General features: G+C 44.0%; 1 protein-coding gene across 7 annotated transcripts in view; it reads left to right on the forward strand.

Annotated features, from left to right (window-relative positions):
* Positions 1 to 27,767, forward strand: part of ass1 (argininosuccinate synthase 1) — a 136,589-nt gene that overhangs the window by 56,431 nt on the left and 52,391 nt on the right. For all 7 annotated transcript variants that reach the window (XM_028808541.2, XM_028808542.2, XM_028808539.2 and 4 more), the window contains exons 10-11: positions 7,651 to 7,735; positions 10,444 to 10,508. In XM_028808541.2, coding sequence (XP_028664374.1) covers positions 7,651 to 7,735; positions 10,444 to 10,508 — 150 coding nt within the window. The remainder of the gene's footprint in view (positions 1 to 7,650; positions 7,736 to 10,443; positions 10,509 to 27,767) is intronic.

Here is a 27,767-nt window from a genome sequence, read left to right on the forward strand (position 1 = left end):
CCGGCATTGTCCCTACAGCCACCTGATGCCGCCATGAATTGGATTCCGCAGGCTGGAGGACGCTGTGTTATGTTGTTTGTTTTTTTTGGTTTGCCTGAGGAATCGCGAGAAAGGGGGCAGTAAAGTGAACTCCAAAAAAATCCACACCCACTGTTTCAATTGTTAATATTTTATATAAGATAAAAGATTTTAAAAAATGGTCAGCTGAGGTCAATTCCACCTGTGATTCAAAGGACTTGGTGGGATGCGTGCCCCTCTAGGATGTGTAGGCATAGGAAGGGGAGAACAAAGAACAATTGCAATGAAAGGTGCCATATAAGAGCCCGAATCCTCTCATAGTTTACTTATTCTCGTGTATCGGATGGGGGGGTGGGGGTGGGGGGGGGGGCAGCTTTAAAAGTCGCAAGCGCGAGGTAGAGGAGCACATCAGGACACAAAGTGGCAGCTCAAGGCGGCCCAGAGGAGCCCTGAATCGGCCATTAAGATTCACAGCATTGCCTTTAAAAAAAAAAAAATCCTTAAAACAGGCTGGTCCCCCCCCCCCCCCCCCCAAAAAAAATCTTGCTTTAGCAATTAAAAAGAATTTTAAGAAGTATTTAAACCTCTTAACCACAGGTCTTTTCTCGCTGGTATTCCCCCCCCCCACCACAAATCCCATACCCCCCCCAGAAGAATTAAAAGCTGTAATTTTTCCTACAACTGTGTCTGCACCCCTTTGTGTCCCAAGCAGGCCGGTTTGGTGGGGTGGGGGGGGGGGGGCTTCTGCTCCATATTAATAGACTGCGATCGCACACCCCCCCCCCCCCTCAACACTAAAAGGCTCAGCCTGGGCTGCCACATTCATCCTGCCACTTCATTTATTTGAAGTTTTAATCTAATTATTAACTACTTGGACGCTAAGAGGCTTTTGAGGATTTGATAAGCTCAGGACTTCGAAGAGCTCCGGTGGCTGGAAAGCTGGGGAGCGAGTGGAGTGGGTGGGATGGGTGGGGTTTGGAGATTCGGGGACAATACCCTCGTCCAAAAATATTTGTCAGGTCTTTACGTGTCATTATAACAGGGCTTACATTGGCGCCCTGAAAGGGCTCCAGAATGAGCCTATTTACCCGTGATTGGCATCCACAGGCGTGATACATGCTAATGAGACACAGATGGGGAGAAGATTAGCCCCGCCGGTCCGGTCGACAAAGTTTCTCTGGCCCCCCCTCCTCGGCCATACATCCCCATCCCCTTTACTGCTCATTTCACACTTTTAATGAGTGGGCGAGTGACATCTCCCTTTTATTTGCAAAGGGGGACAATGATTAATTCATGGAGGTTGCTCCCTTGATCTGAGCCCTGGTGGCGGGTGGAGGGCGGACAATCGAAGGCATGTGACCGGTAAGGGTTGGCATTATCGTGGCGGTTGGGGGGGGGAGTGCGAGCGGCTGCTGCTCTGTCTATACACACGGAGAAGGAAGCTATTTTGAGGAAACTTTGAAACCCCCCCACGCCGCACTTCTTCCCAGCCCCTTCCTTTCTGTCCACCTGGGTAGGCTACTGGGACAGAAGGCAAAGTGGCAAAAGACAAAGCCCAAGCGTGAAATTCAATTAGCAAAGGGCCTGCTCGCAATTTCACAGCCTTCAAATGAAAGAAGGCCTTTTAATTTATTGGGGCTTTTTATGAGCGGACGCCCTAACCACCCCCCCCCCCCCCACCCCCTGGCCTGCCCACCGCCCCGTCTGTCTGTCCCCCCTCACTCTGCCTGCTATCAGCCACTTCACTGGGATCAAACTCCTTTGTTTTATTTAATTCCTGGGAAGTCGTAGTTATTTGTAGATTATATAGCGCCTCACATAACACACCAGCATAGCACCTTAGATCACCTGCCTGTTATATAGCGCCTGCACACAGCACACCAAAGCGAAACCCCCTGCTTTAAGCACTCTGTGGTGTGCCCAGCAAAACATGTCATGTAGCTGCACCACTTAACACCCCCTATATAACAACACTATATAGTGCACCCCCTCAGAGCTCACAAGACACCATCCCCATGTAGTGCCCCCAAAACAACCCAGAATACAGTCCACCCAGCACAGCCCTCCATGAAACACTAGGCAGTGTGCCTCAAATAACATGCCATATAGCAACCCCCCCCATAGCACACCGTATAGTGCGCCTCCCTCATAACTCGCAATGCCCTCTCTTAACACGCCATACACTGAAAAAAGTATAACACTGATGTTGTTCATTCAACGTAAATTTTCTCTTTCAAGCAACTTAAGATTAGTCATTTAATAATAATAATAATAATAATAATAATATATTTTATTTATATAGCACCTTTCCCAGCTTGAAATATTTGGTTTCAGATCTCAATCAAAGTAAAAAAAATTGTTTGTACCAAATTAAGTTATGGTGGAGGGAATAAACGTAAAAATCCTATTTCAGTTAACTTAATATTTTAGGTTGTTCATGTGCTGTGTTTGAGGGGCCGTTTGTATATTGTTTCAGTCGAACTTTCCAGTTTGATGGCTTTCCAACTGCCAAAAAAGAAGAACAACTTAAAAAATAGATTTACTTCAGTAAAAAAACAAGTGAATTGCACCCAATCACTCTAAATGATTTGCCTCAACTTAAAAATTGTGCGATCAATAAGCTAAAAAGAATTATATTGGTTCAGATTGAAAATATTAAGTGTGAATCATCACATTTTTTTTTCAGTGTATGGTAGCCCCCCTATACAGCACACCATATAGTGCCCCTCAAATAACACAGCATTTATTTTACTGCACAGAGCACACCACACAGCCTCGACACGTAACACACTGTATACAGTAGCACCTCCTATGTTGTGCACTCCCCATATTATACACATTGTAGAATTACCACAGATAAGGCCCCCACTTAACACCTCATATAGCTCACCTCACATAACAGACCCCACACAGCACCCCCTCGTAACACACCATATGGCACCCAACCATACCATACAGCCCCCCCTTGTTGCAACTCATATAGCAGCCTCACGTGACACACCATATAATGTCTCCACCTAACACTTCATATTGGCCACTTTACATAACAGACCATATAGTGTCCCCATATAGCACCTCCTCGTAACAAACTCCCCCTTTTTAGCACCTCATTTACAGTTAGGTCCATAAATATTTGGACAGAGACAACTTTTTTCCTAATTTTGGTTCTGTACATTACCACAATGAATTTTAAATGAAACAACTCAGATGCAGTTGAAGTGCAGACTTTCAGCTTTAATTCAGTGAGGTGAACAAAACGATTGCATAAAAATGTGAGGCAACTAAAGCATTTTTTGAACACAATCCCTTCATTTCAGGGGCTCAAAAGTAATTGGACAATTGACTCAAAGGCTATTTCATGGGCAGGTGTGGGCAAGTCCGTCGTTACGTCATTATCAATTAAGCAGATAAAAGGCCTGGAGTTGATCTGAGGTGCGAAGATTTGCTGTGAACAGACAACATGCGGTCAAAGGAGCTCTCCATGCAGGTGAAAGAAGCCATCCTTAAGCTGCGAAAACAGAAAAAACCCATCCGAGAAATTGCTCCAATATTACGAGTGGCAAAATCTACAGTTTGGTACATCCTGAGAAAGAAAGCAAGCACTGGTGAACTCGGCAACGCAAAAAGACCTGGATGTCCACGGAAGACAACAGTGGTGGATGATCACAGAATCATTTCCATGGTGAGGAGAAACCCCTTCACAACAGCCAACCAAGTGAACAACACTCTCCAGGGGGTAGGCATATTGATATCCAAGTCTACCATAAAGAGAAGACTGCATGAAAGTAAATACAGAGGGTGCACTGCAAGGTGCAAGCCACTCATGAGCCTCAAGAACAGAAAGGCTAGATTGGACTTTGCTAAAGAACATCTAAAAAATCCAGCACAGTTCTGGAAAAACATTCTTTGGACAGATGAAACCAAGATCAACCTCTACCAGAATGATGGCAAGAAAAAAGTATGGAGAAGGCGTGGAACAGCTCATTATCCAAAGCATAGCACATCATCTGTAAAACACGGTGGAGGGAGGCAGTGTGATGGCTTGGGCGTGCATGGCTGCCAGTGGCACTGGGACACTCGTGTTTATTGATGATGTGATGCAGGACAGAAGCAGCCGAATGAATTCTGAGGTGTTCAGAGACATACTGTCTGCTCAAATCCAGCTAAATGCAGTCAAATTGATTCATGATACAGATGGACAATGACCCAAAACATACAGCCAAAGTGACCCAGGAGTTTATTAAAGCAAAGAAGTGGAAAATTCTTAAATGGCCAAGTCAGTCACCTGATCTTAACCCAACTGAGCAGGCAGTTCACTTGTTGAAGACTAAACTTCAGACAGAAAGGCCCACAAACAAACAGCAACTGAAAGCCGCTGCAGTAAAGGCCTGGCAGAGAATTAAAAAGGAGGAAATCCAACATCTGGTGATGTCCAGGAGTTCAAGACTTCAGGCTGTCATTGCCAGCAAAGGGTTTTCAACCAAGTATTAGAAATCGAACATTTTATTTCCAGTTATTTAATTTGTCCAATTACTTTTGAGCCCCTGAAATGAAGGGATTGTGTTCACAAAATGCTTTAGTTGCCTCACATTTTTATGCAATCATTTTGTTCACCCCACTGAATTAAAGCTGAAAGTCTGCACTTCAACTGCATCGGAGTTGTTTCATTTAAAATTAATTGTGGTAATGTACAGAACCAAAATGAGAAAAAAGTTGTCTGTCCAAATATTTATGGACCTAACTGTAGCTTGACGCACACAGCGTATGGCACCCTATAGTGCTCCGTCATAACAAACTCTATAATGCCCCCACGTAACACTTCATTAAGCTCACCTACAAAACAGACCATATGGTGTCCCCATACCAAACTCCCACTTAACACACCATATTGCCCCCCACATAACATACCATAAAACATCCCCCATGTAGCACCTCATATAGCTTGCCTCACATAGTACACTATACAGCACCCTATAGTGCACCCCCTCATAACACACCACATAACACCCCTGTGTAGCACCTCATGTATTTTTGCCACATGTAACACACCATAGCGGGCGCCCCCACATAACACCTCATATAGCTCACCTGACATAACATACTGCGCATCTCCCACATAATACGCAATACAGAATTTCTACCTGACCCACCACATATTCAACCACATAACATACCACGGAGTGCCCACATTCAGCAGTCTGACGTAACATTCCATATGGTGCACCCCTTTCATAACCCACCATATAATGCCCCCACCTACCACCTCCTAGCTAACCCCACATAATGTCCCCTTATAGCACCTCATATAGCTGGCCTCACATAGCGCACCGTACAGCCCCCTATGGTGCACTCCCCTCATAACATCACCTCACTTACCACACCATATTGCCCCTTCACAGGACCCTAAATGGTGCCCTTCAGAGGACATAAAGCACACGAGTGGGGGGGTTTTCACTTTTTTCTGATGTCACATTCTTGTCATTTCTTCCTAAACTTTCTTTTAAGCCCGTATGGGTGAGGAGACGTGAGAGAGGCAGACGTCAGCCGTGAGGGGCAGCAGACTACACAACACATCCTGCTTAGCCAACATAACTGCAGTGGAGACCTTGCTCTGTCTGAGCGGTAGGGGAGGTGAGGTCAGGTGGGGTGGTGGGTGGGCACTGTTAAGGCTGATGGTGGACAGAATTGAAGGGCAGTTGCTGAGTCCACTCAGTGGACAGTCTTCTTATAAAAGGCCTGGCCTGAGGGACAAGTCTCATTACTGTCCACGGTGGACAAACCAGAATGACGGGGCCTGTGTGGTGGTCCATGAGGTGACTGAGACCATCAGCCTAACTGGGTTTCACTTCAATTCCAGGAGCCACATTTCTGTGTCCCCTGCCATTTAATCACCATTCTTTAGTCCCCCCACCTTCATGTATATCTGTCAAGTTTATAGTTGAAACATGTTGGGGGGGGGTGGGATGTGTGTGTGGTGGGGGGGGGGGGGGGCTGTGCGTCTGTCAGGTCTCAGCTTTAATCTCAAAATGTAAACACTGCAGGTGAAAAAAAAAAAAAAAACACCAGCAGATGGCGCAGTGCCACCCGTCTGTCCGGAGAAGCATTAAAGGCACACTGGGATTGCAGGGGCTGCATTTACAGAAGTGGGGGACAAAAGTTAGTTAGGAAAACCTCAGGGGCTTCGGCCTTCACGATGAGGCTGGTTAAGGACTAGAGGCTCGACTGAGAATGTCATTAAATGAGCTAGAAGTTTCGGTTAGACATCTCATGGGGTCATCTTACTGCGGTGTTGGTCGGTCAAAAGCTGGACTGGGGGTCTTGAGTTGGCATTTGGAATTCTGTTCTGCTGATGGAGCTTTCCACAGTGGCCTTTAGTTGAAACTTGGTGTGACAATCTTGAGGTGGATTGGGGTGGTCTTTAGTCGGCGCTTTGTCTGTCTGATGGTCCTCAGCGGGCGTGTGGAGTTGTGATCTTCAGACAGAGCTTGATGTGGTGGTATTTAGCTATATTTGGCACAGCAGTTTTCACTTTAGACATTGCACGATGGTGGAGTGTAGTCTTTAACTGGCACTTGGCAAAGCGGCCCTTAGTTGACACTTAGTGGTCTTCAGTCAGAGCTTGGCATGATGGTCTCTGGTTGGAGCTCTGCATGATACCCTTAGTTTGATGGTGAACTTGAGGTATTTTGTTAGACCTGAATGTGGTGGTCTTCACTTGGTGCTTGTCTTGATGGTCTTTCACTGGAGCTTGGTCTGGTAGTCTTCAGTTGATATTTGGGATGATGGTCTTCAATTGAAGCTTTACATGTTGGACTGATGGTCTTTTGTTAGATCCTTGATGAGATGGGATTCAGTTGGAACTTTACATAGTGGCCTTCACTTGGTGTTTGACACAATGGTCTTCAGTTTGAGCTTGGTCAGGTGGTCTTCAATTGGAGCCCTGCTTGGGGACCTTAGTTTGAAGACAGACTGGTGGTCTTAAGTTAGACCCTGATCAGGTGAGCTTCAAGTGGGACTTTACATGGTGGTCTTCACTTGGTGCTTGGAGCTTGGTCTGGTGGTCTTCAGTTGATATTTGGGATGGATGATGATCTTCAATTGAAGCTTTGCATGTTGGACTGATGGTCTTTTGTTAGATCCTTGATGAGATACGCTTCAGTTGGAACTTTACAATGTAGCCATCACTTGGTGCATGGTTTGATAATCATGTATTTGAGTTTGGTCAGGTGGTCTTCAGCTGAAGCTTGGGTGGATGATCTCCAACTGGGGCTTGACATGGTGGTCTTCAGTCTTTAAGCCAGTCTTGATGTGATGATATTTAGTTGTTGATTATTGTACTGGTCTGAAGTGCTAACATAATGTCACCATGCCAGCTATCTTCATAATGATGATGATGATGATGTGATGGACTGGTTTCCTGTCCAGGGCTGGTCCCTGCTTTGCCCCCAGTGCTTCTAGGATAGGCTCTGACATCCCCACCCCATGACCTGATGTTACATTGTGTTGTAATTCCTTCTGGGTAGTCAGCCTCACAGCCACTAGGACTATCTGTGTGCTTGTGCCCTGAGCTACCTGTGGCACTCGAGCCCACCGTACTTATCAGCTTCTCTAACTCCTTTCTGTTTCTTGCAGGGGTTCCTGTGCAGGTGATAAGCCTGACAGATCGGACCAGCGCTCAGTCACCACTGGACATTTTTACATTCCTCAATCATATTGGGTAAGTCCCTTCACAATGATGCCTACCCTTCTGTTCACCCGCCTCATCCTCATTTGGTTCCTTGCTTCTTGTGAGTGGCAGGAATGAGAGCCGAGCATCTCAGATGTGGACCCCGCTGGCCGACTGCCCCCTTCGCCCCTCATAGAGTGCCTGGCATGCTCATTACACATTCGGATTACGGTGAGACTTGAACCGTAGCAGGTGTAGGCCCACCTGAGGAAACTTGCTAAGGAAATCAAGGGTGCTGTATAGAAATTGGTAATGACACCCCCCCCCCCCCCCCCATATTGAGTGGCCATCTAGAAATATAAAGCAAGCTTCAACAACCCAAAGGGGGCCCGGCCCTGCACTTAAGGGGCAGACTGAGGCCAAAACAATACAAAAAAGGCCAACGCTTAAAGGGAGAGGGGAACCACAAAAAACCCCTTGGCCCAAATGACAAAAGCAAAGCCCCTTTATCTTGTCACACATCTCTCTATTATAAAAAAACAATCCTGTCAGGGAGACCAGGGAGACGAGACGAGATCTGTCGAAAGACAATTTGACGTCCCGCGAGACAAGGCAGTGTGACAGAAGGACAGCTGCTGCGCAGGCTTTTAAATGACTGACGCGCAGCACGACAAGCAGAACACGCAGCAAGACAACAGCTCAACGAACGGCATCTCCTTAGCGAACGTTCGGCTCCCCCCTTCACAACGCGAGCAGCGTTATACGTACTGCGAGAAAGAGATGTAACCACGCCCGGGGCAGGAATAAAGGACGAATATTGTTTATACAAAAGTTTTAAAGTAAAAGTGAAAATAATGCATATTTAACAATTCACATGAAACTAACAATCTCTTTACATTGTATATGCGGTAAAGCAAACCCGGGGGTGGGCAAACAAAGCGAGCAGGGGGAGGAGCCCCCTAGTCTATTAATAAAATCAAAGAAATCAAACCTAAAAGCAAATCAAGTCAGCAAATAAAGGGGCGGGACAGGGGCGGTCTATCAGCAGTGTTGTCATGTGGCCCCGCCTCCTAGGGCTCCACCCACAAAGCTCAAGAACTGTAGCCAGGAAACACATGAACACAATATATAACTAATTAATAATATTTAAATATTTAAATTTTCACATCATAAAAAAATAATAATTCAAAATCAACAGAAATTAAACTAATATCGACAAAATACAGAAGTTAAAAATTGCAACATCAGCCCCATGATGGGCACACAGCGGACGGCAGCACTGAGCGCTGAGGGGGGTCTTTGTCGAGAATTATTCGCTGATTAGTAGAAAATGGACGCATGGCTGTTTAGTGGACTAAAAACCCAGCTAAGATTCACACCGTCAACATGACGGTGATTTATTTATTTTTTCAGTGGTGATCCCAGGGACGCACCCAGCCTTAGATAGATAGATAATATGAAAGGCACTATATAATAGATAGATAGATAGATAGATAGATAGATAGATAGATAGATAGATAGATAGATAGATAGATAGATAGATAGATAGATAGATAGATAGATAGATAGATAGATAGATGTGAAAGGTACTATATAATAGATAGATAGATAGATAGATAGATAGATAGATAGATAGATAGATAGATAGATAGATAGATAGATAGATAGATAGATAGATAGATAGATAGATAGATAGATAGATACTTTATTAATCCCAAGGGGATTGGCCTTGGCCCAACTTACACACACTCCCTCACAAAGACACAAAAGCAACCAGAAATAAAACAGCAATTAAAGAATGCATTAAACAATAATAAGTGAAACAATGACCCCACCCCAGTTCCCCTTACGGCGATGTACAATAAACACGAATTGGACAAAAACAAACCGCTAACAAAAACCACACACGATGAAGTCCATGAAAACAGCAACTGATGAAATGAAATGATGGAGGGAGACAGTCCAGAGATCTGCTCGCTGTATGTGAATGTAAAGGTCAGTCCTACCGGTATTTCCTGATGAGATGATGGCATATGATTGGGATGAGGAGCGCTCCAAAATCCTCAGACAGCCCTCATGCAGCAGGAAGACACCAAAGACTCCTTACAGCCAAAGGAGGAGACGATCGAGGACAAGACAAGAATCCACAGGTAGCAAAACGGGAAGGCAAACAGACAGGCAACTCCAGACACGAAACACAAACGTCTTCTCTCCCTTCTCTTTATAACAGGCCCCCTTTTAAAAGTTGTGCCGGCCTCCTTGTCCCCAGCAGCCCCTGCACCTTCAGCAGATGACCAATCAGAGCCACTGCAGGGACTGCTGGGAGTTGAAGTTTCATTCCCCAGTAGCACCTCTACAGCTGGACAGACGGGAGGACGGTCACGCACCCTACATACACTTACAGTTCAACATTTGAGCTGACAATCTGCGCCCCCCCCCCCCCCCCCTTGGTGGTACCTGTACAGAGGTGCGCAAGCCCTTATCTCCTGACGTGCCCCTCAGTTCACTCCTGGTGACTCTGCAGCCCACCTTCAGACTTTCCCCCTTGTACTAATCGATTAAACGGACTCTTATCTTTTCACAGAAAGCTTTACATGTTGTAATGTGTGCACTGTGAAAGGCGCTATATAAATCCCACTAGCTCGCTGCCCTTTTTGAATTGTTGACTGCTTTGTAAAGTCGTTTAGGATTCTTCTCTCAATCAAAGGCGCTATACACATTCACCTGAATGATTCATTTGTTTCTCTGTTTCTTGGCAGGAGCAAACATGGAGTGGGCAGGGTGGACATTGTGGAGAACCGCTTCATTGGCATGAAGTCAAGAGGTAAGCAGCGACCCACCCTCTTCAGCCATTCATCTTTCCATAGTAAATTCATGTAAGTGTTTTTATTAAAAGCTGGGAGGCAAGTTGGACCAGTAGACACCTCACAGGTCCAGCCCAGGCTTCTCGAGTTGACCTTGTCTGAGTTCGGCGGGCCCTGCAGTGACTTGGCATCCCCTTTGAGAACTGGGTCTTGCCTTGTGTCTATTCACAGAGACCACTTACTGGACTAAGCAGGTGTGAAGAAGTGAATGAATGAATGAAGGAGACAAACACCGACCCTGGTCAATGACATGACATGACTGTATTGGTGTCAGTAGTGGGATGGCATAGCCTGCATACAGCGTCACATGTCATATTAGCCACAGGCCAAGGAAACAGGTCTCTGTGGTTTTATGTTTCGTAGCGCAGCGGCATAGTGGCTCTCTGCTTATCCTTGTGCAGTTGGCATGTCCTCCCTGTGTCTGTGTCGGGTGACCTTCCTGGTACTCCGAGTGTCCCCCTGTACGTCACCAAAGATGTGCAGGTTAGGTTGACGGCTGATTGCCAGCTGGCCCAGTGTGATTTTAAGTGTGTGTGTCAGAGGGTCTTGTAGTGGACTGGCACCCCCTGTCACCCTGAATCAGGTTAAGTGGCTGCAGTATGTCATGTATGTTGTTCAGAGAAAAGGAACAGCAGCCTGCCGAGTGAGTCAAACGGCGAGTCTCTGATATCAGAGGATTTCATGTAGCGTCTTACTCCAGTGCCACCCATCTCGATGCAGATGACTTGGTGCTGAGCACTGCAATGACCCCTGTATTCACAGAATGTGGGGGGGGGGGGGCACACAGTGAGCCAACGCTGAAATCTGAGCCAAAAACCTGAGCTTTACATTGCAGTGCTGTGACCACTAGGGGGCCACACATTATACACACAGGCTGATGGAAATGAAGATAAATATGAAAGTACTGAATAGTAAAGAAAGAAATGAACAGATAAGAAAGGCACAATATAATAGATAACGAGGTAAATATTAACGACACTATGTAGGTCTATACAGCCACCTTTTTAATAATTGACAGATATGAAGAAAATCTGAAAGACACAGTATAATAATAATAATTCATTACATAGACACGAACCCAAGACCTCCTTACTGCGGGGCACCTGTGGGGTATAATAGGCAGACACATGTGAAAGGCGCTATACAGTAGAGATATATGAATAAGATAACCATGAAAGGCACTAAATAGGTTTATATGGCTGTTATTGTCAAATATACACACAACAGACAGACATTAAGATAAGTATGAAAGGCACTATATATGCGTATAAGATCAATATGTTCACATATACAGATGATAGACTGATAAACAAATAGATATGAAACTACACTATGCAATCAATAGACAGATAAGAAGGTAAATATTAAAGGTGTTATATAGGTTTATAAGGTCATTATGGTCATATGTACAGATAAAAGATAAAATGTGAAGTGGACTGAATAATAGATAGAGTGGTAGATGGACATGCAACGCACTATATAATACATAGATATAAAAGTAAGTATGCACTATATAGGCTTATAAGATTATTATTTTCACATGTAGAGACAACAGACAAACAGATAGATAGATAGATAGATAGATAGATAGATAGATAGATAGATAGATAGATAGATAGATAGATAGATAGATAGATAGATAGATAGATAGATAGATAGATAGATGAGAAAGGCACTATATGATAGATAGATAGGTAGATTTACACTAAGCAGATGTAGAGCTAGATGCAAAGGCGCTATATAGTAGATAGAAAGGGCTGTAAGAAAGCTGTGAAAGATGCTATACACAAGATAAATAAATATGAAAGGCACTATATCAGCGTTTCTCAACCTTTAAGTATTTGCGACCCGAGTTTTCATAACAGTTTTAATCACGCCCCCCTAAGGTTTTTTTTTGAAAGGAGCCCACTAATACCAATTTGTTCATTTTTAAGTAATGATATATCATAGATGCATATTTTATTATACCTACAGTACTTAACGTTTGTTGACATTTATCTAAGTCTATATTTATTTTTCTAGTATTAGAATGTAGTTTAAGTTAATTTGTTTTGGTTTCAATAGATGTATTTTTCATATTTTCGATTCTTGTTTTCTTTTTTCACATCTTTGCACCCCCCCCCTAGGGGGGGCCCGCCCCACAGTTTGAGTACCACTGCACTATATAATGAAAGGAAAGACAGATGATGTGAAAAGTGCTGTGCACTTGATAAATAGAAAGCCTGATGTGACAGGCACTATACAATACTAGATAGATACAGTAGGGGGCTGGACAGTTAAACATGAAAGGCACTATAGACCTGACAGAACACTCTACTTGTTCTCACTTGTTGCTAACTTCAAGCAGACTTTATATACTTGAGGTTTTTTTATGTTCAATTCAATGTGTTTGTAATTTCACTTTCTATTTTTCTAAGAAAACTTTCATCAAACAGAAATGTGTAGTTCAGGACCTCAGCCACAAGGTGGCCTCGCAACTCCCCCATGTCAAGTTCAAGCTGATCTTTACTGTCAGGTGTGCAGAGCTCAGTGTGACTGCTGTCCCCTACACGATACTCTTGCACAGTGTGACAGGAGCCGCATGCTTGAGGTGGGCACACCAGCCGAGTACCCTACGTGACATTCTGTACTTGAATGGCCGACAACAGGAGGCGCTGCAGCTGCCCTCTCATTCAGTGGCTCAGCTGAGCTCAAGTCCTGCTAACTGCTGTTTGTGAGAATGGGTCTGTACACCAGTGCCACTAGGGGGCAGCACTGACGGTGACGTTGGTCCATAAAGCGAAGCCCCTCATCCCTTCTGATTTTCCTTTTTTTTTTCCTCATATCTGAGTGCAGCTTTGACTTTCTCTGCAGTTTAACACTCGTTTCATAGATGGGGTTGGGTGGTCTATGTGACTTCAGGTGTAGAGCCTAAAGCAGTAGTCTTCATGTTTAGTGCCTTTGACTGTCTCACTCAGTGATCCCCCCATCATATTGTAAAGCCATGGGGATGCCTGAGATTTCTGCTTCTGTGCCTGGTGGTATGAAACAGCTGCTGGACCACCAGGCAGGTGGGCACTGTGCTGAATGCATTAATAACATACATTGGGCGTTTTCTCTGCTAATTGGGCTACTTTGATTGGCAGAAAAAAAAAAAAAACTTCATGGGTTTGTGTTTATTTGTTTTTTTTTTAATGCGGTATTTTGGGCTATTTTTCAACCTCCCCAAACACCATTAGCATTTTTTGTCTTCCATCTGGGACCCCCTCCCCTTCCCTTTGCACCTTTATATGTATTTTATTGTGCTAAAATCTTCCCCACTGGCGCAGTTCAGTGGTGTAGACTGCAGTCTGTGGCTCTCCAGTGTGTGCCGCACCCACTGCCCCTCACGCCACCCACCGCTGGGGGATTCTGAGCTGTCTTTGGGCTATAAAGTTTTCAAACTTTTCCAACCCAGTTATTTGTATGAGTTTCATTACAGAGAAAAAAAGGGCTGTTGCTGGTTGAGGTTTTTTTGGGCTACTTTTCAAAAAATGTTGCGTTATTTTGGGCAATTTTTACAAGCAAAAATGACATTGTCCCTGATTGTACTAAGGACACTTCGCCTAACCTTACGTGAGATTAATAATAATAATAATTGATTACATTTATATAGTGCTTTTCTCAGTATTCAAATCAGTATCCACACAGGGAGGAACCGGAAAGTGAACCCACAATCTTCCACAGTCTCCTTACTGCAAAGCAGCAGCACTACCACTGCGCCACCTGTGAGAAAAGAAGACAAACCTACCACAAGGCCCCAGATCTCAACCTAATCAGGCAGGTAATGGACACCTAAACCTCACTGAGGCGCAGCGTGAGGGCGTAAAGTTAATTAGTGCAATCCTCAGACACCCATTTTTATCGAGAGTCTTACTTTGATTCAGACAACACTGGAGTTGAGAAAAAATGACTTTAAGAAAGGTGCACAAAAATAAAACTGGAACTCAAAGTCGAAACGAACACTAAATCAAGGTTTTAAAAAAAGAAATGAGAAGTCAATGCCAAAAAAAACAAATTCTAAATTGAGACTGAATATGAAGCAAGAAGTCGAAGTGGTCCGTGTACTTTTTTGCTATTTAAAATTTCTTTTCAGAAAATATCATTTAGAAAAAAAAAAGAGACACTTCTTTGATTTTCAACTGAAAAGGGAGAAATGAAAAATGCAGAACAATTACTTTTCTCCCTTTGTTCTTTCGCACATCAGAAAAGAAAAATGGAAGTAAGGAGAATGAGAAAACACCTTTTATTTATTTTGTCTGAACCGGAAGTTTTTGTAGGTCAACAACCTGGCCAGGTAATGCGCCACTTGCAGAAAACATTGGTGTGTGGTGTGTAGACTGGACCATCATCATGATGACGTTGGAACACTACTTAGATTAGGGGTATCCAACTCCAGTCCTGGAGGGCCGCAGTGGCTGCAGCTTTTCATTCTCACCCTTTTCCTAATCAGTGACCAGTTTTCACTGCTAATTAACTTCTTTTCCCTTCATTTTAATAGCCCTGTTTTTAAGGATTCAGTCCTCTGAATTGATTCCTTTCTTCATTAAATGGCAGCCAAACAGACATGAGACGTGAAACGAACCGACAGATAACCAGCAACACTGGGATTTCAAACTCCAACCAATTTCATTCCAACCAATCTCTTAATGAGAAGCTGATTCTTGCTGTTAATTAAGCCCGTTATTTAATTCAATGGCTTGTTGCTGCTCTCATTTCCAAATCTGTTGATTTTTCTGTTTTTTCTAAGAACACCGTCAAAATGTTTTGGTGACCTGAGAGAGCTACCTTACTGAGATCTTCACCTTTCTTTATTTTCAGATGTTGTGTGATGGGCACAGGTGAGCTGGTCATATGGTGGCTTGTTTGATGTCTCATTATTGTTTGGCTACTAATTAAGCAAAAAGAGACAATTAAGAGTTAATTCAAACTAAAGTAAAAGAAGTTAATTAGCAGTAAAAACGGCTCACTAATGAAGAAGATGGTTAGAATGAAAACCTGCAGCCACTGCGGCCCTCGACACCCATGACTTAGATGTACGAGAAGTGTATTAGGGCCACGGTGAAGGAAAAAAAACAATGTGTCGAGAATAAAGAATTCTCGACATTTCCACTTTAATCTTGATGCTCATGTCGAGAATAAAGTTAGATAGATAGATAGATAGATAGATAGATAGATAGATAGATAGATAGATAGATAGATAGATAGATAGATAGATAGATAGATAGATAGATAGATAGATAGATAGATAGATAGATAGATAGATAGATACTTTATTAATCCCAAGGGGAAATTCACTTACTCCAGCAGCAACTTACTGATACAAAAAACAATATTAAATTAAATATTGATAATAAATTGATTTATAAAATAAATACATTTAGATAAATTGATAAAGTTGACATTTCCACTTTATTCTCATAGTTTATTTTGTCATTAAAGTAGAATGTCGTAAACTAAACATCTTAAAATGAATATTTAATTTACTAGATTTTCTCAAACCCCGTCATAAGTTATGTAGCACATTAAATGCTCTGTGTTAAGTGTTCCCTGAGCCATGTTAATCACTACGTGCTTCTTAAACGGACTTCTTCTTTCACTAAGAGGAGGCACAGGCAGCGATCACCACACAAAATACATTAATTTCATGATATCCCTGCTCCCTGAACATTTACAATGCTAAGATAAATACTTGATATCATTTTCATGATGAAATACATTAAAGCTTGTATTAATCATGTGGGGGCACAGTGGTGGCGTGGAGGTTGCACTGCTGCCTCGCAGCAAAGGGGTCCCGGGTGTTCCTAACCTTGAGTTTGCGTAAACGGCGAGAATAAAGTGGAAATGTCGAGAATCAAGTCAACGTGTCGACTTTATTCTCGACACCTTGTTTTTTTTTTCTTCACTGAGGCCCTAATACACTTCCGTATAGATGTGATTTTAGTGACGGCAAAACAAGGCCTGTCATTGAAAATTATATCTGTAAATCACCAAATGTTAGCTGTTTCGCAGTAACAAACTGATTCTAACTTGAGACTGAATATAAAACAAGAAGTCAAACCCAAAACTAAATCATTCTAAATCAAGGTCAACAATAAAAGAAGAAAATCAAATAAAAACTAATTAATTCTAAATTGAGACTGAATATGAAGCAATAATTCAAAGCCAAAACTAATACTACATCAAGGCAGAAAATTAAAGAGGAAATCAAAGCCAAAACTAACTACAAGGGACGTTCAAGAAGTTTCCACACTTTCGTATTTTCATTGGAAATGTTGAAGGCGGGAGGAGTAGAAATTGGGCATTAAAAAGTTGGTAAGACGCTGGGAAAAGTGCATCGCAAAGGAAGGTGGCTATGTAGGAAAGTGACGTCATTTGTTTTTGAAATCCTTAATAAAGAGAGTTAAAAAAAAGTGCAGAAACATTTTGAATGTCCCTCGTAATTCTTACTCGAGCTCGAAAACGAAAGAAGTTGAAGTCAAGACCAACTAGTTCTGAATGGAGATTGACTATGAAACAAGCAGTGAAAGCTAATACTATGTCAAGGTCAAAAACAAAAACCATAACTAATTCTAAATCAAGGTTGGAAACAAAACAGGAAGACGAAGCCACAAATATTCAGAATTGGGATCACAAAGGAAACAAGAAGTTGAAGCAAAAGCTAATGAATACTAAATTGAGGTTGAAAGCAAATCAAAATAGAAGACTGAATATGAAGCAAGAAGTCAAAGCAGAGTGGATGAGTTCTAAATTGAGGCCAAAAACAAAAAAGAAGTCGAAGCGAAAGCTAATGACAACTAATTTAAGCCTAAAAATGAGACAAGAAGTCGAAGCCAAAGCTAATGACGACTAAATTAAGCCTAAAAATGAGACAAGAAGTTGAAGCCAAAGCTAATGACGACTAAATTAAGCCTAAAAATGAGATAAGAAGTCGAAGCCAAAGCTAACGACGACTAATTTAAGCCTAAAAATGAGACAAGAAGTTGAAGCCAAAGCTAACAACGACTAATTTAAGCTTAAAAATGAGACAAGAAGTTGAAGCCAAAGCTAACGACGACTAAATTAAATCTAAAAATGAGACAAGAAGTTGAAGCCAAAGCTAACGACGACTAAATTAAATCTAAAAATGAGACAAGAAGTTGAAGCCAAAGCTAACGACGACTAAATTAAATCTAAAAATGAGACAAGAAGTTGAAGCCAAAGCTAACGACGACTAATTTAAGCCTAAAAACGAGACAAGAAGTCGAAGCCAAAGCTAACGACGACTAAATTAAATCTAAAAATGAGACAAGAAGTTGAAGCCAAAGCTAACGACGACTAAATTAAGCCTAAAAACGAGACAAGAAGTCGAAGCCAAAGCTAACGATGACTAATTTAAGCCTAAAAATGAGACAAGAAGTTGAAGCCAAAGCTAACGACGACTAAATTAAATCTAAAAATGAGACAAGAAGTTGAAGCCAAAGCTAACGACGACTAATTTAAGCCTAAAAACGAGACAAGAAGTCGAAGCCAAAGCTAACGACGACTAAGCCTAAAAATGAGACAAGAAGTCAAAGCCAAAGCTAACGAAGACTAATTTAAGCCTAAAAACGAGACAAGAAGTTGAAGCCAAAGCTAACGACGACTAATTTAAGTCTAAAAACGAGACAAGAAGTCGAAGCCAAAGCTAACGACGACTAAATTAAATCTAAAAATGAGACAAGAAGTCGAAGCCAAAGCTAACGACGACTAATTTAAGCCTAAAAATGAGACAAGAAGTTGAAGCCAAAGCTAACGACGACTGAATTAAATCTAACAATGAGACAAGAAGTTGAAGCCAAAGCTAACGACGACTAATTTAAGCCTAAAAACGAGACAAGAAGTCGAAGCCAAAGCTAATGACGACTAATTTAAGCCTAAAAATGAGACAAGAAGTCGAAGCCAAAGCTAACGACGACTAAATTAAATCTAAAAATGAGACAAGAAGTTGAAGCCAAAGCTAACGATGACTAATTTAAGCCTAAAAATGAGACAAGAAATTGAAGCTAAAGCTAACGACGACTAAATTAAATCTAAAAATGAGACAAGAAGTCGAAGCCAAAGCTAACGATGACTAATTTAAGCCTAAAAACGAGACAAGAAGTCAAAGCCAAAGCTAACGATGACTAATTTAAGCCTAAAAACGAGACAAGAAGTCGAAGCCAAAGCTAACGACGACTAATTTAAGCCTAAAAATGAGACAAGAAGTCGAAGCCAAAGCTAACGACAACTAATTTAAGCCTAAAAATAAGACAAGAAGTCGAAGCCAAAGCTAACGACGACTAATTTAAGCCTAAAAATAAGACAAGAAGTCGAAGCCAAAGCTAACGATGACTAATTTAAGCCTAAAAACGAGACAAGAAGTCGAAGCCAAAGCTAACGACGACTAAATTAAGCCTAACAATGAGACAAGAAGTCGAAGCCAAAGCTAACGACGACTAAATTAAATCTAAAAATGAGACAAGAAGTCGAAGCCAAAGCTAATGACGACTAATTTAAGCCTAAAAACAAGACAAGAAGTTGAAGCCAAAGCTAACAACGACTAATTTAAGCCTAAAAACAAGATAAGAAGTTGAAGCCAAAGCTAACGACGACTAAATTAAATCTAAAAATGAGACAAGAAGTCGAAGCCAAAGCTAGCTAACTCCTGCTAAAGCTCAATGGAGGTAGAAGACAGCACAAGAAGTTAAGCCGAGACTAGCTAAGACTAACACTCAGGACTTTGTAACTCTTTTAACGTTGTCTTCAGTCCAGCCGAGGGATGCAGATATTTGGCATATTTGACCCCCCTGACCTAAATCGACCAAACAAAACCAAAATCCATCCATCCATCCATCCATTATCCAACCCACTATATCCTAACTACAGAGTCACGGGGGTCTGCTGGAGCCAATCCCAGCCAACACAGGGCGCAAGGCAGGAAACAAACCCCAAGCAGGGCGCCAGCCCACCGCAGCAAAACCAAAATGAATATTCAAAATGAAAGGTAAATGAAAAGGTAAACTCCACAAAATGTTACAAAAGAGAAATGACCAAAACTACACCACGCTGACCCAAGGAGCTTTCGTTTTTTTCCGGGTCGGCTCATTGATGCCACGCGTCTTCTTTTTTGTGGCCGGTGATGAGTGCTAACCCTTCTTATCCAGTTAATTAACATCCATTTGTTGTTTTTCTTTTACTCCTTTCTACTGACAGACATCCTTCCTCCCGGTCTAAATGTGTGAAAAAATATTGTAATAAAGTGGTGAATTAGAGCACAATGAAATAAAGCCTCAAACATCAAGCAACATCCAACAAAGCGCCCCCATAAAAAAAAAAAAAAAAGGACGCAATTGGGCCGCTTAACAAAAATAACATCGGAATAACGAGAAAAGCACATTAACGCATCAAGGTGCACGCCATTGTTTTTCCCCTAACAAAGACTCTAATTAAAGGCCTTTTGTAGCCGCGCATTGCTGCCTGACAAAGCCTCCTGGAGGATCTCCAGAACATGCGCGTGACCTTCTTTGAGGCGGTAAGGCCAGCAAGGGTTTGCTGAATCGGCCACTTCACTTGTGCAAACAATTCGTTATTGTGGGCTGGATATTTCATTTTAGGGAAGGTTCGGTTTCAGGCTTGGGGACAATGAGGTGTCTTTAATCAGACACCAACAGCGCCTGAAATGTTTATTAGGCTTACGAAACAACCGAGGAGAGGGTGGGAAAGGGGGGGGATCCTTTAGAGGGGATTTTTCACCTCCGTAAATTGAGATTCAGTAATGTGAAATAAATTCTGGTGTCACCATTAAAGTGCGTGTAATGTAAAAGGACTCAATGGGACGGCCAGGAGATAGCAAGTAAATGGGGGGTGTTTGGGGGGGGGGGGGTAACGATTCAGTGAAGCCCCTCGCAGGGGAGGCATCATGATTTTAAGGCTAGAATGGACTTTATTGTATTTTGTGTGTTTTTGACCGAGTCGCTCAGTTTCTTGTTATTACTGGGATGTTAGTTGGCCACTATTTTTCTTTCCCCAGGGTGGCTTTGCAGGAAAGGAAAACGAGGACAAAGTGACAAACCAAACAAGGGTCAAAGCCGGGAAGGACGCTTACCCTTCGAGGAGACCAGAGCGTTACGCTGATTGCCAAATAAATCTTTAAGTAAAGTCGCGTAAAGTCCTCACTAGTTCTCCTTGAGGTCAGGCATTGAAAACCAAGTGACGTCAGCTTATAGACGGACGCGAAACTCACTGATTTTTTGTTGTTGTTTTTTTTTTAATGGAATACTTTGGGTGTGCAGTGCAGTGCTTGGAAAGTGAGAGGATGCCTCAGGAGTGGAGACGAAGTGGGCCAATATTTAAGAATAAGGGGGATGTGCAGGACTGGAGTAACTACAGGGGGATAAAATTGATGAGCCACAGCATGAAGTTATGGGAAAGAGTAGTGGAAGCTCGGTTAAGAAGTGAGGTGATGATTAGTGAGCAGCAGGATGGTTTCATGCCAAGAAAGAGCACCACAGATGAGATGTTTGCTTTGAGGATGTTGATGGAGAAGTTTAGAGAAGGCCAGAAGGAGTTGCATTGTGTCTTTGTGGACCTGGAGAAAGCATATGACAGGGTGCCTCGAGAGGAGCTGTGGTATTGTATGAGGAAATCTGGAGTGGCAGAGAAGTACGAAAGAGTGGCACAGGATATGAAGTGTGACTGTGGTGAGGTCTGCGGTAGGAGTGACGGAGGTGAGATTACATCAGGGATCAGCTCTGAGCCCTTTCTTATTTGCAATGGTGATGGACAGGTTGACAGACGAGATTAGACAGGAGTCCCCATGGACTATGATGTTTGCTGATGACATTGTGATCTGTAGTTAGAGGAGGGAGCAGGGCAATGTTTTTTTTGCCGAGATGGTAGAACTTGAACATCTGAGGGCGCCGTGTTTGAGCGAAAAAGAGGAATTACTGTGGGATAGATAGATAGATAGATAGATAGATAGATAGATAGATAGATAGATAGATAGATAGATAGATAGATAGATAGATAGATAGATAGATAGATAGATAGATAGATACTTTATTAATCCCAAGGTGAAATTCACATACTCCAGCAGCAGCATACTGATAAAGAATAATATTAAATTAAAGAGTGATAACAATGCAGGTATACAGACAGACAATAACTTTATATAATGTTAACGTTTACCCCCCCGGGTGGAATTGAAGAGTCGCATAGTGTGATGGAGGAGCGATCACCTCAGTCTGTCAGTGGAGCAGGACGGTGACAGCAGTCTGTCACTGAAGCTGCTCCTCTGTCTGGAGATGATCCTGTTCAGTGGATGCAGTGGATTCTCCATGATTGACAGGAGTCTGCTCAGCGCCCGTCACTCTGCCACAGATGTCAAACTGTCCAGCTCCATGCCTACAATAGAGCCCGCCTTTCTCACCAGTTTGTCCAGGCGTGAGGCGTCTTTCCTCTTAATGCTGCCTCCCCAGCACACCACCACGTAGAAGAGGGCGCTCGCCACAACCGTCTACTAGAACATCTGCAGCATCTTATTGCAGATGTTGAAGGACGCCAGCCTTCTAAGGAAGTATAGTCGGCTCTGTCCTCTCTTGCACAGAGCATCAGTAATGGCAGTCCAGTCCAGTTTATCATCCAGCTGCACTCCCAGGTATTTATAGGTCTGCACCCTCTGCACACAGTCACCTCTGATGATCACAGGGTCCATGAGGGGTCTGGTCCTCCTAAAATCCACCACCAGCTCCTTGGTTTTGCTGGTGTTCAGTTGTAGGTGGTTTGAGTTGCACCATTTAACGCGTATCTTGTAGTTTCCTGGCGGTAGACATTTATTCAGATCCATCTCATGACGAAGCAGATGTCATTTCAGAGTTCCCTGCCAGTCAGGCCTCGTGATTTGCAGCAAACTGAATTGAATTTGGAACAAATCGCCTGTGACTCGTCGTCAGGACTTTATCGAGTACCACTGCACGAGTGCGGACCGCAGCCTTCTGTGACACAACAAAACGACACACCACCCACTCTCCCCATAGGCACCTAATGGATTACGAAAAGTTAAGGCTGACAGTCCAGGGGGTGCGTGTGTCTGGACAGCAAGGGGCGCGCACTTTTGTCCTGTACCTCATATCATTTTAGAAACTTGAGGGGTGTGCGCTATGGACACCAAGGGGGACCCTCCCCCAGGTCCTCAGTGTCTAATAATACTGAAAGCAGACCACAGACGCTGAGGGGCACACCCTCCAGACATGGACGAGGACCCCCCAACCCCTATCTTTGAAGCACCAAGGGGTGCCATTTATATAACTCAAGTGGTGCCCACTACATACCTTTTGGAAACTCAGTGGGCACACTACAGACATAAAGTCCATTCTAGCATTCTAGCCTTAAAATCGTGACATTTCCCCTGTGAGGGTCTTCACTGAATCGTTACCCCCCCCCCCCAACACCCCCCACTCACTTCCTATCTCCTGGCCGTCCCATCGAGTCCTTTTACATTACACATAAAGGGGGTCCTCCCCAAAGTCTAATAACATAGATAACGCACTATAGACATCGGGCGGCACCAGTTATAAAGCAACACACCATAAACCTGCAAATCCCCCCACCATGGTAACTTAAATGATGCACACCCCCCAAACCCCCCCCCCCCCCCCCAACTTAGGTCTCTATATAGGCCTCGACCGGCACTGACAGCAGGACACCATACCAAGAAAGAATAATCACAATTCACTAATTATATTGAAATAAAATGACCCGCGGAAAGCAAATTGAATGCACAAACACAAGACGGACCCCATGAACTACGGTGAGCACCCCCAGAGTACGACTGAAACCTGACCTCAAAGCCCCCATGAGGCTGTATTCCAAAGTCAAGAAGTAGGCCCACGGCCAATATGACTGCAGGGGGGTGAAGGCTAAAAAACTGGAAAAACCTCAAAATGTCACCAAGAGCTTCGTTATTCGGAGTTTTCCGAGTTTCCCTTGAGCTTCAATCAAACGTTCTCCACGTAAATTTAGAGTTTGGTGCGCAAGCAGGACATTTCTGACATTTGTTCTTGGCTTTAGAATGCCTTTTGTTTTCCCTGGGATGCCAATCAGTGATCCTCTCTTAGACATAACAGCGATGGCATTGCCCAGGGTCAGGGGGATACCAGTCAGCTCCATGCACTTCCCAGTGTCGAGACTGGGAAAATCGGGGATCTTTACTGTGGTGTCTTTCTGCTTCAAGACCTTTATGGCTGTCATCCCTTGTGGACACCAGGGGCGCGGACCGCCACCCTAACCCGACACAGACTGGCAGAGACACGAGTTCAATCGGAGCACAAGACTTTATTCACATGGGAGGCTCCTCACATCACAGTACACAAGCACCAGATGCACAGTCCGCACAAAACCCTTTCCTCCTTCTTCTTCTTACTCCACCTCCACTCCTCTCCCTCCACCTCCTCCCAACTCTGACCCCCCAGATGGAGTGAAGAAGACCCTGGGAGTGAGTGTTGCAGGTGGCTCCTTAATCACTCTCAGGTGTGGTAAAAGCCCCCGTAGGGCTCTGCAGCTCCCCCTGGCAGCCCCCACGGAACCCAACAGGGCTGTGCCACACTCCAACTCCCAGCATGCCCTGCTGGAATCCAATGTGCCACAGCCACCCAGGTGGGCTGCCCTCTACTGCCCCGGCGGAGGTACTGCCCTACTGATGCCATCCAACTGGCTTCCCAGCCAAGTAATGGCCAGGACTGCCTGTCATACCCTATTTATACAGGGTGGCACAGGGCAATGGGAAATTCTCAATTGACGTTTGATACACCAATAAACACATTACAAAATACACTTAATGATGAATTGTATTGCACAGGACATGCAGTTAATGATGGTGAAGAAAACATCATGAAGGAGTTCTGACAGCCTTGTGGCAATTCTGCATGTCAAGAGGAATGCCAGTGACTTCCTCTTCAGTCCTCCTTTTTTAGTTCAGCGATGGTGGCAGGACGTGTGGCTTTTAAGATGTCCCCACAGATAAAAACATCGCAAACCGTGAGATCTTTGAGATCACTGTTGTGTGAAATGACGCACCTCCCAAACAATCGTCAAACAGCTGCCATCGATTGTCGGGCAGTACGTAAAGCGGCTCCACCTGGGGACTGCTTTGTTTAGGCTGAACCCTTCAAAATTACACACCCACGTTGTAATCGCCTGAGCAGACGGGACACGATCATGACTTCCTAACTGGTAACGACGCCGAAATTCCCTTTGCACAGCAGTCACACTGTCACCATTCTTATAAAAGGCTTTCCCAGCGAATGCTCATTGCGCACCACTCCACTGCTCCATTAGAACTCATGGCACCGGGTTGTAAACAAGGTTGCATTGGACCCAAACAACACCCCAGGGTCACCAGCACCTAGTTCCAAAATGTCCCATTTCCCTGCGCCACCCTGTATAAATATATTGTGAGGGACAGCCAGCATACTCGCCCAGCCAGGACACCATTAGGGTACCTCCCAGGGGCCTAGTTGGCAATAAGCCCAGGCTGGGATTCCCACCTGGGTATTGTAGTCCTGTTGGGTCCTGTGGGGGCCACCACCCTTGGGGGTGGGGAGTGACGGAGTCCCTACATCATTGGATTTCCACCTCACAGACCACATGTGCAGAAGATCAGAAGCACATCCAGGGCATCTAAAATAAAAGGAGCTGCCTGCCCAACATCAGGGGGAGGCGTAGTAAACTTGTGGGGAGGTGTGGAAGAGGCAGCGACCAGAGAGGAGAAGGACAGAAGACAAAGTGTTGCTTTATTGTGCTTGGGCATATTTGTGGCTATAGTGGGAAACGCTTGGGGAAGAGTTTCCCACAATTAAGACTTTTGTCTCATTCCTTGTGTTTTGAGCCTATTTGTGTTGGGTGTTTGGGGAGCTGGAGTGCCCCCTACTGTCCACTATATATAACTGTATAATATTATCCCTCTGCGGTGGGTTGGCACCCTGCCCAGGATTGGTTCCTGCCTTGTGCCCTGTGTTGGCTGGGATTGGCTCCAGCAGACCCCCGTGACCCTGTGTTCGGATTCAGCGGGTTGGAAAATGGATGGATGGATGGATATTATCCCTATATAATCTCTGCCAGTCTTGTCCTTAAAACTCCTTAATGTCCCTTTGAAGCAGGACAATGACACGCCCACAATCGCCACACCTTTGACGTCACACTTGGTGGATGCGATTCTTGAAGGTCTTTATCCAGCTTCCTATCTAAGTAGGCCCCAGTGACTCTCCTGCTGCCTCCTGCTGGTTGCAGCTCATTCTCGCTCTGACTCTTCGGACCCTATCTGCTCGGTGTTCTGGTCCTCTCCACTATCCTTATGTTTCAAGCGTCTCGGAGTATTAAATTGGTCCTAACTGGCTTAAAAATCGCAGCGTAACTCAAATTTGGACCAGGAGGTATTTAACCTTTTTAACAATTTACCTAATTTATTAAACAACTCCTAACTTGACCAGGACTTAGGAGAACTCGTGAGAGGCCCAGAAGATTGCGTTCAAGCGGAGATCGGTGAAATATCTTGGAAATGGTGGACAACAATGAACTCGTAAAAAGAAATTGATTTGATAGATTAATGATATTCGCAACAAATCTGGAATGTTGCGTGATCGCTCCATCTACGTGGAAAAGCTCAAATGAAGGCGTTGGTAGTGATGTTACAATTTTTGGCCACATGTAAGATACAGCTTTGCCACAGCAATGCCTTTGGTTTGTCACAACCAATCATCTGTTTCAAATTTTTTGCACTACACTTTGAATTCCCTTGCAAGGCATGAGGTAATATGCAGATTTATTTATTTCGCCATCACTCCACGCGAGGTGATATTAAACCACACTGCATTCATGCAAATTGGCACACACGTGTAAAGATCACTGGCCAAGTGTGGATGAGCACACATGTGGATCACAGGCGACATCAGTGTCAATACCCAGGTCACCGGGGTGCAGCCTGCAGATGACCCTGCAGTGGGCGGGGCTGCCTGGGTGATTGACAGCCACACAGGTAGAGCTCTGTGGACCATGAACCCCTGGGAAGGTTTGAGAAGGCAGCTGGAGACTCCCGGGGCACTGGATAAACAGAACCTGGCAGAGGATCACGGAGAGAGACGTGGCAAACGACTAGGGAAGAACATCGTGAACCGTTACTTTACGTGTGGGACTGTGGATCATTCAATGTTAAATAAACGTCCCCATTATCATGCGTAACTCTCATTCAGGGTGTGTGTGTGTGTCTCAGGCTGCATTCCTTTTGAACTGGAAAGTCGGAATTTTCGAGTTCCTATTCGGAATTTTCAACTGGAAGGCCCTCATGAGTCAGATTTTCTACTCGGAAGTTTGTCTAACTTGTCTTGACTTCTGTCAGTTCCCGTCTCATTAAATGAGTCGCACACACGGCGCTGTCCAGCGACCTGCTGCTTCAGTTGTTTGGATGCGTTGTTATCAACTGCTTTCAATTCCGAATGAGAGAACACAACAGAGCTTGTCCTGGAGGTATCCATATTGGTTTTACTGGAATTCGCGTGTGACGTCATTCCCAGCTCCGACTTTCGAGGGAAATGGAATACGACAAACGGCTTTTCTATTTCGGTGCTCATTATTGGGACGCGGCAATCATTACGTGCAGCTTTGTGTAATATCCCCCCGTAATACGCTGCCTTCCTTTGCCTTTGAATATTATTATTATTAGAATAATGCTTTGGTATCAGAAAACTACAAAACGTCATCACGATTTCCAACGAAACTACAAAACGCTTCCATTAGCGTCACTTTCTAGCTCTGGGAGCGGTTAAAAAATGTGACGTCATTCATTCTCAACCGTCACCCCTCTACTCGTGGCTGAGTGTGGGTGCTGGGTGCTTTATAACTCTGAGGTGGGACAAATTCGCGTTCTAATCGACCTTTTAGTGCACTTCCCGGAAGGCGTTCAGAGACGCTCGATGCACGCTGGGCTCGTCCTTAAAAACCCTTGGGGTCTCTTTGAGCCAGAACAGTGAGGGACATAACGGCGATTGTCCCACCTTTGATATCAGACACTACATTACATCAAGTTACCCCTGGATGTTAAGCTTCACGTCTACAACTTGGTTTCCTTTCGACCCCTGTCTTGCCGTCTTCTATTAGTTAGCTTTGGACCCGTGCTGGACCCCCTTTGACCACGACTGCTCAGTGCTGAA

The sequence above is a fragment of the Erpetoichthys calabaricus genome, chromosome 9 (assembly GCF_900747795.2).
Source record: "Erpetoichthys calabaricus chromosome 9, fErpCal1.3, whole genome shotgun sequence".
In the NCBI taxonomy this organism is placed as follows: domain Eukaryota; kingdom Metazoa; phylum Chordata; class Cladistia; order Polypteriformes; family Polypteridae; genus Erpetoichthys; species Erpetoichthys calabaricus.